Source organism: Nomascus leucogenys, chromosome 13 (genome assembly GCF_006542625.1).
Source record: "Nomascus leucogenys isolate Asia chromosome 13, Asia_NLE_v1, whole genome shotgun sequence".
In the NCBI taxonomy this organism is placed as follows: Eukaryota; Metazoa; Chordata; class Mammalia; order Primates; family Hylobatidae; genus Nomascus; species Nomascus leucogenys.
The window spans coordinates 87,120,489-87,133,284 of NC_044393.1; the positions used below are offsets into that span (position 1 = coordinate 87,120,489).

The 12,796-nt window shown below is 42.9% G+C and overlaps 1 protein-coding gene, 1 non-coding gene and 1 pseudogene across 5 annotated transcripts in view; all 3 read left to right on the forward strand.

The window, feature by feature from the left end:
* The window catches only part of AKR1D1 (aldo-keto reductase family 1 member D1), a 40,911-nt gene extending 38,438 nt beyond the window's left edge, over window positions 1-2,473 (forward strand). The window contains exon 8 of one of the 3 annotated variants that reach the window (XM_004090238.2): window positions 1,960-2,247. In XM_004090238.2, coding sequence (XP_004090286.1) covers window positions 1,960-1,977 — 18 coding nt within the window. In that variant the 3' untranslated portion in view covers window positions 1,978-2,247. Of the gene's footprint in view, window positions 1-1,959 lie in introns of all 3 variants that reach the window. The other 2 variants (XM_003261393.4, XM_003261391.4) reach the window with 2 other exon arrangements.
* A 2,222-nt stretch (window positions 2,474-4,695) lies between these two features.
* The window catches only part of LOC100583029, a 104,278-nt pseudogene continuing 96,177 nt past the window's right edge, over window positions 4,696-12,796 (forward strand). The window contains exons 1-2 of the transcript XR_001116816.2: window positions 4,696-4,723; window positions 7,302-7,889. The product of XR_001116816.2 is annotated as a protein RCC2 pseudogene (transcript). The remainder of the gene's footprint in view (window positions 4,724-7,301; window positions 7,890-12,796) is intronic.
* Window positions 6,271-6,374, forward strand: LOC115838148. Its single transcript, XR_004033189.1, has one exon. It is a non-coding gene; the product is annotated as a small nucleolar RNA U13 (small nucleolar RNA).

Consider the following 12,796-nt stretch of genomic DNA (forward strand, 5'->3'; position numbering starts at 1 on the left):
AAAAAGAAGAATATAGTTTCTATATATGTGTGTATAAATATACACACACATATACACATATATACTCATATACACACACACATGCATTTTTTTCTTCTTAATCACTCTCTATTAATCTTTCCAGTTCTTCAAATCACCTGAATAGTCATCTTTGTCTTGAATCTTTAAGTGAACATTCAGAAAATGCTAAGATGATTCATACAGTTTGGACGCTTACTTTATTGATCCCACTGTTTTTCATGGATCAGAAAGTACACTGACTGGATTAATATTGAATTTCTGAATTAATAAAACAGCTTCCTAATGGAAATTTGTCAGGGGGAAAATTGTTTGACATCAAAAGACACCACCACCCAGCCTCAAGAACAAAAGAGTAACAAAAGAGTAAACATAAACACATAAATAACACTTTCCCAGAACTAACAGTTATAGGTTAATTAATAGCTCTTGAAGATAAATGACTTCTATTGAATCGAGAGTGTATCATTAAGTTAAGAAGAGAAGCCAGGTGCAGTGTCTCACACTTGTAATTCCAGCACTCTGGGAGGCTAAGAGGAGAATCACTTGAGGCCAGGAGTTCGACACCAGCCTGGACAACATAGCAAGACCTCATCTCTACAAAAAATTTAAAAATAAGCCATTGTGGTGGCACGCACCTGTAGTACTAACTACTCAAGAGGCTGAGGTGGGAGGATCACTCGAACCCAAGACTTTGAGTGAGCTATGACTACACTCCAGCCTGGTAGACAGAGTGAGGCCCTGTCTGAAAACAAAACAAAAAACAAACAAACAAAAACAGTATAATCAATCCACCCATGTGCTAATTGTTTTACAGATAGTTGGTGACATTATTCAGTTTGACATCTGACATATTTAAAAGCAATTCTAGCAACTTAGGGGAAAAAAATAACTCTTACCAGAAATAACTAGACAAATCAGCAAGGTGAAACAAGAATTAGGCCCCATTAATCACAAATACTGTATCATTTAGAGATACTGGAGCATGATTTTTTTCGGCTTTTATCAAGCTGAGTTTTCACATTTGAAAATCTTAATATTTTCCATTTTAATTTACAGTACATGCAGAAAACTAAATCAGGAACACACACATTCCAGACATTTTACAGACCATTTCATCATTGTTATTTAAGAGCTAAATTCACTGCCATCATCATCCTCATAACCACCCAGGAAACTTATTTTGCTACTCATCACCTTTCTAGATCTCAAACTGTCAACACGCAGGAGGTCTAGTGAGAGGGGCAAGTAAAAATGCTAATGAGACTGGGTGTGGTGGCTCACACCTGTAGTCCCAGCACTTTGGGAGGCTGAGACAGGGGGACTGCTTCAGCCCAGGAGTTCAGCTTGGGCAACCGTGGTGGCACATACCTATAATCCCAGCTACTTGGGAGGCTGAGGCAGGAGGCTTGCTTGGGAGCCCAGGAGTTTGAGGCTGCAGTGAGCTATGATCATGCCACTGCACTCCAACCTGAGTGACAGAGCGAGATTCCATCTGTAAAAAAAAAAGAAGAAAAAAGTGCTGATCAGCAGAGGGTGACACTGGTAATAAGAGTTTTGAAGAGACATGCCCATGTAGTGGATTGGAGAAGGAGGCAGCCAGCATCAAGGGAACAGAAAGAGGGAAGGAGTAGGGAAGAGGCATGCGCCCATGACATGCCTAAGACATGATTCACCTCTGGGTGATTCTGTTCTGAGTAAAATGTTGATAAGGTGGCCACCAACCTTCCCTCAACACACTCACATTCAGGAGGCTGTCCAGAGCTTCAGGAAAAGGTGCTGGCTTGAGGGAAAACAGAAGAGGAGAGTAGGTAAGAAACAGCAGAGGAATGAATAGGAGAGAGGGGTAGTGGTCAGTGAAATTCTCAAAGGATGCTGTTGAAACATACAGCTGTGCAATTTTTGAGTGAACTTTTTTCTGTGGGGGAATTGTTTTGGCAGGTGGCGCGATCATCCTGAATACCCATTTCATGATGAATACTGACTGCAGGGAGTTCCTGAACAGATTTTTCACTCCCATGAGTGCCAAGACGGTGCGATGGGTAGTCCCCCGGATGTGAAAATGAAGAGGGTTTTACCATCCTGAGAAGAAATAATGATGGAAATGTGTTTAATGTTTGTGTAGTGTAAGTGACTTTGACTCAGTCACATTGAAGTAAAACTATTAAAATCTGTTGAAATAACTCTTAGGAAATTATCAACTAATTTTTTCATATCAGTATCTTCTAGGTTCCAAGCAGAAAAAAATTAAGACTTTGGAAAAGACATCAAAGGCAACATATGACAACAAGTAATTCATGAATCTGGGTAGTAGCATTGGTAATCTGAGTTCTTTAAGTGTCAACAGGACAACAAAGTGCATATGGCAGTGTGCTGGCAGTGGCCTTGAGGCTTTGGACCATTGGTTATAAAACAGACATAGCCAAGATAAGATCCACACATGCATTATTAACAAGGAAGTGATTTGCTGCACCTTGAGTTGAGAGGGCTACATGTAGAAAAGTCTTAAAATAGAGCTAAACACCACAGTGGTCAACAAAGCCATCACGATGTTGGTGTTTGTTTCCATCCAATGTATGTTTGTTTAGTTTTTATCCAACTTGAAGAATGACAAGTTAACTGGATCTCTCTTGCATCCTTAAAGGGCCTGAGTCTCAACATGGCTGCTGATCCATACTTACACATCTTACCATCAATCTTGCCTACATTGATTATAGAACCACTATTATGTAAAAAGGCTTGAAACAACCAACATACACAAATAAAAACCCTGCCTTGTAAAATAGTAAAAGAGAAGCCATATATTGGCTTCTCTTCTTAACTTGGGAGATATATTGAAATAAGGTGCTTTGTAAGATTATTGTACTTAAGACTTTAATAGTGTTACTTGGATAGCTTATATGAATTTTGAGAATTTTGTATGAATTTTGAGAATTTTGTATGAATTTTGAGAAAGCAAGTTCAAAAGAACTCTGGTAATTTTCCCATATGTACAATTTAAAGAGTGAATAAGATTATTAGAATTCAGCAATAGAGATATATCTATTTTCAATTCAACTACAGAAATATATTTTATTGGCCGGGCGCAGTGGCTCACGCCTGTAATCCTAGCACTTTGGGAGGCCGAGGCGGGCGGATCACATGAGGTCGGGAGTTTGAGACCAGCCTGACCAATATGGAGAAACCCCAGCTCTACTAAAAATACAAAATTAGCCGGGCATGATGGCACATGCCTGTAATCCCAGCTACTAGGGAGGCTGAGGCAGGAGAATCGCTTGAACCTGGGAGTCAGAGGTTGCAGTGAGCCGAGATCGCGCCATTGCACTCCAGCCTGGACAACAAGAGTGAAACTCCGTCTCAAAAAAAAAAAAAAAAATTTGGTCTATACTGATTGTTTTCACTGATTCCAATGTTATTACTTACAACACTGACCTCTGGAAAATATTTTGTTCACAAGAAATAATAAAGTATAATGACTTGTTGCATCACATGAATCTCCATTCTGTTTTCTAAGGTTGGGGCAGGGGAAGAATCATCTGAAGCCAGTTAAATTAAAAGGCCTTTGATTTAATTCTTGCTGTATATTTAGCACTGGAAGAGAGGAAAGAAAAGGGGGTGTGGTGGCTCATGCCTATAATCCTAGCAATTTGAGAGGCCAAGGCAGGTGGATGGAGTGAGCCCAGGAGTTCAAGACCAGCCTGGAACGACATCATGAAACCCCATCTCTACCAAAAAAAAAAATACAAAAATTAGCCAGGAATGGTGGCACACACCTGTAGTCCCAGCTACTCAGGAGGCTGCTAGGGGAGGATCACTTGGGTTGGGGAGGCAGAGGTTGCAGTAAGCCAAGATTGTGCCACTGCACTGGAGCCTGGGTGACAGAGTGAGATTCTGTCTCAAAAAAAAAGGAAAGAAGGAAGGAAGGAACAGGAAAAGGAAAGAAGGAAGGAAGGGAGGGAGGGAGGGAGGGAGGGAAAAGAAAAAGAAGGAGGGAAGGAAGGAAGGAAGGAAGGAAGGAAGGAGGAAGGAGGGAGGGAGGGAGGGAGGGAGGGAGGGAGGGAGGGAGGGAGGAAGGAAAGAAGGAAGGAAGGAAGGAAAGAAGGGGAAAGAAAAAGAAGGAGGGAGCCGGGCACGGTGGCTCACGCCTGTAATCCCAGCACTTTGGGAGGCTGAGGCGGGTAGATCACGAGGTCAGGAGATCAAGGCCATCCTGGCTAACACGGTGAAACCCCGTCTCTACTAAAAATACAAAAAATTAGCCGGGCGTGGTAGCAGGCGCCTATAGTCCCAGCTACTTGGGAAGCTGAGGCAGGAGAATGGTGCGAACCCAGGAGGCGGAGATTGCAGTGAGCCGAGATCGTGCCACTGCACTCCATCCTGGGCGACAGAGCGAGACTCTGTCTCAACAAAAAAGAAAAAGAAGGAGGGAAAGAAAGAAGGAAGGAAGGAAGAAGAAAAAGGGGGTACCATTATGAAAGAGCAGAAACTTGAGTCCTGGTCCCTGTTGTCAAAGTCTTTCAAAATACTTTGAGGGGATTAGTGTAGAGGTGAGAATGGAAACAACACCTATCAAAGCATTTTTAAAAGACAGGCATTGGAAAAGAGTCCCATCATTTGTCAGCGAAAAGGTATTTCTAAAAATTGGGGGAGAGAAATCCTCTCTTAGTCATAACAGAGATGGAGGAAAAAGATCTGAAGACAGAAAGTAGGAAGGTCAGGAAAGAACAACAGTCTGAATGAAGCTTCTGCATGTTCCTTCTCCCTCCACTGTCACCACTCTCAAGCTTCCCATCTGTTATGGGTTGAACTGTATCCTCTCAAAATTCATATGTTAAAGCCCAGACCCCAGTACCTCAGAATGTGATCTTATAAAAATAGGGCCAGGTGTGGTGGCTCATGCCTGTAATGTCAGCTATTTGAGAGGCTAAGGTGGAAGGATCACTTGAGGCTAGGAGTTCGAAACAACCCTGGTCAACAGAGTGAGACCTTATCTCTACAAAAATTTTAAAATTAGCTGGATATAGTTGTGTACACATGGCTGGTTGTGCACACACATAGCACCCAGCTACTTGGGTAGCTGAGGCAGGAGGACTGCATGAGCCCAGAAGTTTGAGGCTGCAGTGAGCTATGATCATGCTACTGCACTCTAGCGTGGGTGACAAAGCAAGACTTCATCTCTTAAAAATAAATAAAATAGGGTCACTGCATATGTAATTAATTAAGATGAGATCATACTGGGGTAGGGTGGAGTAAGGTGAACCCTAAACCAATGAGACTGTGTCTTCATAAAAAAAGGAAATTTGGACACAGACAACACACAGGGTGAATGTCACGTGAAGACGAAAACAGAGTTCAGGGTGATGCTTCTACAAGGTAAGAAATGACAAAGATTGCCAACAACTATAAGAAACTAGGCAAAAGGCATGGAACAGTTTCACCTCAGCCCTCAGAGAGAATCAACATTGCCAACACCTCTATCTCAGAGTCTAGCCTTCAGGACTGTGAAACACTACAGTTCTGTCCTTTAAGCCACCCAGTTTGTGGTACTTAGTTATAGCAGTTTTACAAACGAACACACCATCCCTCAGTAAAGATTTCCTGTCTCTTCAGTTAACATCGGCTATAAAAATGGCCTTGCCAAATCAATGCTTTGCTGAGCCCAAGTATTGACAACCAATAATCTTGATCTTTTAGGGACGTAAGCAACCCCAAAGAGATGTTTGTTAACCCAAATCAATTTTTCTTATCAATGGCCTCTGATCAACTATGTAGAAAGATCCATCAATAGTGATGCAACCTGCCTGAAAAAAGAGAGGAGACCCATGGCATGCCATGCTCACTGGTCCACAGAAACATACCGGGCTGGAGCGGCAAGGACATCCTGCCCCAGTGCACAGAATGTTTCTGGATCTGCAGTGTTTCTTGATAACAATGTTTCTTGGCCGGGTGCGATGGCTCACACCTTTAATCCCAGCACTTTGGGAGGCCGAAGCTGTGGATCATGTGAGGTCAGGAGTTCGAGACCAGCCTGACCAACATGGTGAAACCCTGTCTCTACTAAGTACAAAAAAAAAAAAAATTAGCCAGGCATGGTGGCACATCCCTGTAATCCTAGCTACTTGGGAGGCTGAAGCAGAAGAATCGTTTGAACCTGGGAGATGGAGGTTGCAGTGAGCCGAGATTGTGCCATTGCACTCCAGCCTGGGCAACACAGTGAAACTCCACTTCAAAAAAAAAAAGGAATGTTTCTTGATCTTTTTGTAGTTCATGAGCGTGACGACTGAGTGTTCATGTGCATGTGTGAGATGTGCCACCCTTAAACCTTGTTATAACATCAGCACATTACCCATATGACATGAAAAAAATGTTTCTTATCCCTGACAGTTCTCCAAGAGGGCCTCCTTCAGGCACTGTCATTCTGTCCACAATAATGACACAGCACCAGGAGAGGCCATTAGAGGGGCATAGGCAATGATCTCCTGTCTTCAGCCTTCAACACTTTGAGGTGTGTGCACTCTGAGGCCACAGTCATAGGGACTGACAAAGATGAACAAACTCATATTTCTAAGACTTGATATTTCTCAGAACTCTCAAAATGTCAGGCTTCTGCTAACTTCAATGCCTTCTTCTTGAATCAGAATCCTCCCTGAACCCGAATAGTAGCCTTAATGTTTCTGTCTCTACACACGAAATCCCCAAATTCTCACTTTAGCTTCTTCCACCCTAGTCTCTGCCTCCCATTCATGAGAAACACGATGAGAGAGTGATGCCCAACTAATAGGCTTACTCTCTCATCTAAAGGGCATTTTGGTAAAAGGCTTTTTCTGGTGGGTCATATCTCCTCTGGCAGGAGCTGTCCCCCTGGCTTCCCTGTTTGGATTCTTCAGGATCTCAGCTTGAGCTCCGGCTGCCCTCTCTGGATGTACTAACTGCCTAGCTTGAGGCAAAATTCTCCTTTTGCACAGCACGTGCTTGCCTGATTCAGCTCAAAGCAGATCAGACTTTCTTAATAAGGCCACATTCTCTTCCTTCGTTGCCTTCTGCACTCCAGGCTTGAACCAAAACTTGGTTCCTTTATGAAGGACTCCATCGAAGGCCACAGGAAGCATCCAGCACAATCTTCTAAACCAGCACCAAAGCCTGAGCCTTGGCAGACACATGGTCCAAGTTCCAAAATATAAGTTACACTTTAAGTGAATCTGGTGAATGGGCTGGAGCCTTGGTCTGGTGGGGAGTGCTGGGGGGGTGCATCTCAGATTCTTGGTCTATTTCTATTTACTAAGGGTCAAGAACCCACCAGCCAGTAACAGTTGTGTAAGACGTGGCCTGTGATGCTAACCACACATTGATTCTGGACTCCAAGAAATGAGTCTTCTCCTGGGGCTTTGGTGGCTATGGTTGGCTGGGCCACTCGGAGCAGAACGATGAAATGGTCCCCGCTTGGTGAAGTTGGAGTCTGACTTCCTTGGGTGTGGGGCATCCCAGATCCATGTTGGTTACACCTGCTCCTTTGCTGTCTGTGAAGTTGGTAGTCTCTTTTTCTGGGGAGCCCAATATCTCCCGTGAATCTTCCATGTACCTGAAAGCAGTGCAGGACCTCTGCAGCTTCAGAATCCGGAGCCTGGCTTGTGGGAAGAGCAGCATCATTGTGGCCGCCAATGAGAGCACCATCAGCTGGGGGCCATAACCAACATTTAGGTAATTGGGATACAGGGACCATGAGCCCGAGTCTTCCACTGCAGCCCAAGAGGTGAAGACTCTGGATGGCATCTTTTCAAAGCAGGTCTCCATAAGCTACTCACACTCCTTGGTGATAGCGCAAGATGAAAGTGAGACCAGGAAAGAGAAGATCAAGAAACTGCTAGAGCCAGGTGCGGTGGCTCACCTGTAATCCCAACACTTTGGGAGGCCAAGGCAGGTGGATCATCTGAGGTCAGGAGTTCGAGACCAGCCTGGCTAACATGGTGAAACCCCATTTCTACTAAAAATACAAACAAATAGCTGGGCGTGGTGGCACATGCCTGTAATCCCAGCTAATCGGGAGGCTGAGGCAGGAGAATCGCTTGAACCTGGGCGGTGGAGGTTGCAGTGAGCCGAGATCATGCCATTGCATTCCAGTTTGGGCAACAAGAGTGAAACTCCAACTCCAAAAAAAAAAAAAAGAAAAAAGAAAAGAAAGAAACTGCTAGAATACAACCCCTGAACCCTTTGATGCTCCTGGGGACTCCTGCAACTCCATGCATCTCCCAGAAGCTGTCATTTCCTGTGCACTGGGAGGTGAAGTCAAACAAGGAATTTTAAAAAGCAAAAGTTAGCCAAAGGTGCATTTTTGTTAGACTCCCTGAGGTTCCATTTTTACAAGGGATCCAATGTTAATTATCCTTTTCTGCATACTTTTAAAAGTCTGTTTTTTTCTCTTCATGTTTAATTAAAATATTTGCTCATATTTGGAAAAAAATGAGTTGAACCTCATATTTTAAAAATATGAATTCTTATAAAACAGTGGAAAAGATATCCAGACTCCCAGTGAGGACTGTGTTTCCCATTATGCTTCACCCAAATTAACTCAGTCGATTCTAACTTTCAGGAGTATTCACTTGTTATGCCCCACTTCCATATAGCGATTTTTCCATCAGGATGTTATTAGTTCCTAGTAACAGAAATGCAGTTCACACTAGTTTAAGCAAAAATAGTGAATTCACTTTGTCACAGAACTGGAAACAAAGAAGTGCAGGGGTAAAGTGGCTGTAAGCAGCTAGAACTAGGGCTCAGTGTGTTTACAACTTGTGACTGTTTTTCCCCCTCGCTTGGACTAGCTGTCTCCAGACGGCAGACATGATAGCTCTCAGCAACACTCTCCTTCAACCAGATCAGGAACCCAAAAGAGAGTGCGAGTCTTTGGTAATAGCTCTGTCAAGGAAGTAATCCTGGGAAGAACTCTGATTGGCCGACATGCATCATGCTGGAACCAATGGTGATGGCCTGGGGCAGACTGAATGGAAGGGCCTGAGACATAAACTCATCCATGTGCAGAGAAGAAGAAAGAGAGGAATGAGAGAGACAGCGGAAGGGGGAAGGAAAGGCAAGAGAGTAGGAGCAAGTGGAACAAGAGGAGCACTAAGGAGAAAGGAATCATAAGGAACTACAATCCTGCCTGAATCACCAGGAATAGGTTGCCCCAAGAAGCAGACAAAATAAGAGATGTCTGCAACAGGGACTTTCAGGGCGTGGAGATAAAAAAAATTTAAAAGCTATTGGAACCCCCCAGAACACATTAAGCCCTGAGTGAGATGTGACTATGATCTGAGTCACACATGGTTACAACTTCTGTTCTCAGATAGATTAACTCACTTTCTTATTTTTCTTGTTCTGCACAATGACTAGTGAGAATTCAACTACACCACAGATAAATGCCTCCTGCCTTCTTCATTAATGGCCCTGGTCATAGATTCACTTCCCCTTTGCTGCCTCACTTTGCTTAAACCAGATGACAAAAAACCCATGACTATTACACCCTCTGCAAAAAGTGTTAAATGTCCCCTTCCCAAAAGGAAACACTGCCTATAACCAATCAAATTGCTGTAACTATGCACCAACCTTGTGTAAATAGTGTTGTAATCCCACTAAAATCTCTGTCTCTGTCTAAATAAATGAAATCTTAATTCCCTACTTCAAACTGCTGACTCAATTCCTTTGGAACTGGTGTTTCTGGGTGGTCCATCCTCACTCTTTGAGCTTGAATGAACTCTCTTTAAATTAGATTCTGAACCTTTTGATTATTTTAGGTTGATAGGAGTTTTGGAGTACTAGGTTTTAGCTTCCTGCTTCCCTCACTTCAGATTCCAAAAAAAATGATATAGTAGAAATCTCCAACAGCACTGAAAATTAAGAAGGTTGCTGCCGATCAGAGGGTGTAAATGAGAAGAAACTGTCAAAGCATAATTTGTTAAAAATGAGGCCGGGCACGGTGGCTCACGCCTGTAATCCCAGCACTTTGGGAGGCCAAGGCGGGCAGATCACCTGAGGTTGGGAGTTTGAGACCAGCCTGACCAACATGGAGAAACCTCGTTTCTACTAAAAATACAAAATTATCCAGGTGTGGTGGCGCATGCCTATAATCCCAGCTACTCAGGAAGGCTGAGGCAGGAGAATTACTTCAACCTGGGAGGCGGAGGTTGTGGTGAGCCGAGATTGTGCCATTGCACTCTAGCCTGGGCAACAAGCACGAAGCTCCATCTCAAAAAAAAAAAAACAAAAAAACAAAAATATGATTCTTATGTAAATACAAAATGAGTACATACCAGTGATTTAATTATCTCATTAATGATGGAAACAGAAAAATGGTAAGAGAACTACCAAGATACTTGGAGAAAGTAAAATATTTCAGCAGCTGAAAGAAAGGATGCTTGGATCAAATTGCTCATTTAGCTCCAAACCAGTTTAGCCTTCTGAAAGGCAATACAACTATATAACTTTTGAGTTTATCTTTTCTACCGGATTTAATAATTTACGTCTCTACAATAAAAGATCCATTTGCATTGTTACTGGACAAGAATCATTTTCATCACTACCAGGTTTCTATTAGTTAACAACTACTCTTACAAAATTGTAAATTACCCTATTAAACCATTCACTCAGCTGATCTGGGAAATCCAAACCCTGCACCTTCCAAGGAAAGGTCTGGCCATTAACCACTTATTGGGAGATAACCTCTAAGCCCTTGGAATGTCATTCCTGAGAAGAATGTCTTTGCTTATCTGGGGCTTTGGGCCACACTAGACAGTTTAAGCTAACAATGTGATTTATTAAGGGGGGTGGGGAGGGAAGTGGCTACATGATGTCAGTTTGACTCCAAAGGGCTGGAGACTGAGTAACTAAGGTCAGCTATGTGGGCACTCCAAGCCTATATGACTGACCCCCAATAAAAACCCTGGATCTAGGGCCGGGCACGGTGGCTCCCACCAGTAATCCCAGCACTTTGGGAGGCTGAGGCGGGCGGATCATGAGGTCAGGAGATCGAGACCATCCGGGCTAACACGGTGAAACCCTGTCTCTACTAAAAATACAAAAAATTAGCCAGGTGTGGTGGCAGGCGCCTGTAGTCCCAGCTACTCAGGAGTCTGAAGCAGGAGAATGGTGTGAACCTGGGAGGCAGAGCTTTCAGTGAGCCGAGATCGCGCCACTGCACTCCAGTCTGGGAGACACAGCGAGACTCCGTCTCAAAAAAACAACAACAACAACAACAAAAATCCCTGGATCTCAAAGTTCAGATAAGTTTCCCTGGTTGACAATACTACTTATGTGTTATCACACATCACTGCTGGAAAAGTTAAGCACTATCCATACAACTCCACTGAGAGAGAACAAGTAGAAATTTGTGCCTGGTCTCTCTCGGACTCTGCCATATTCTCCTTTTACCTTGGACAATAAATCTAAATTCTTTTTCTCTAATAAACCATAACTATGAGTAGAACAGCTTTTCTGAGTTCTGTGGTTCCTTCTAACAAATTATTGAACCTGAGGGTGGTCTTAGGAACCTCATACCACAAATAATTAACAGCAAATCAAAAAAAGTTACAAAGTTTCCCCTGGGGGAAATCAGTCCTTGAGGAAGCCTGCTAGACAATCCCCACAACAACACTGAAAGTCGACACTCATTTTTTTCATTCACTTTCAAATTTTAGATAATTTTTCTTAATGTATGTTAGAGAAAATACAAAGTTTGATACTTTAATGAGTTGTGGCAGGAATACAATAATACCTTTAATGTCATGATAGGCCCATACCTACTCTACAAATTTGTGGTAACAAAGTATATTGAAAACTGTATGAATCACCCTGATGCCCACAGAAAACAGATGACTGTGCACACTGAGCAATACTGAATTCACATCCCTTGATAAAGAATTTTGCCTTCATATTAAACTATTTGTAATTTATGTTGTTATACATATATATGAGTATATATAAATACACACACAGCCAAACCACATCTTGAATACTTTGCTGCTTAGAAATTTCTTCCAGCAGATACCCTAAATCATCACTCTCAAGTTCAAAGTTCCACAGATCCCTAGAGCAGGGACACAATGCAGCCAGGCTTTTTGCTTAGCAAAAGTGACCATTACCCCAGTTCCCAGTACATTCTTCAGTTCCATATGAGACCTCCTCAGCCTGGACTTCATTGTTCATATCACTATCAGCCTTTTGGTCACAAGAATTTAACAAGTCTCTAGGAAGTGCCAAATTTTTCCTCATCTTCCTGTCTTCTTCTGAGCCCTCCACACTCTTCCAGCCTCTGCCCACTACCCAGTTCCAAAGTCACTTCCACATTTTCAGGTATCTTTATAGCAATGCCCCACTCTTCAGTACCAATTTTTGTATTAGTTCATTCCTGCACTGTTATAAAGAAATACCTGAGACTGTTAATTTTTAAAGAAAAGAGGTTTAATTGGCTCATGGTTCCAGATGCTGTACAGGAAACATGATGCAGGCTATCTGCTCGGCTTCTAGGGAGGCCTCAGGAGACTTACAATCATGGCAAAACACAAAGGAGAAACAGGCTCATCTTATACAGCCAGAGCAGGAACAAGAGAGGGCAGGAGAGAGGTGCTACATACTTTTAAACAACAAGATTTCATGAGAACTCCATCACTAAAACAGCACCATGGGGGTGGTACTAAGCCATTCATGAAGGATCCACCCCTTCATGATCCAATCACCTCTTACCAGGTCTCCCCTTTAACATTGGGGATTACAATTAGACATGAGATTTGCA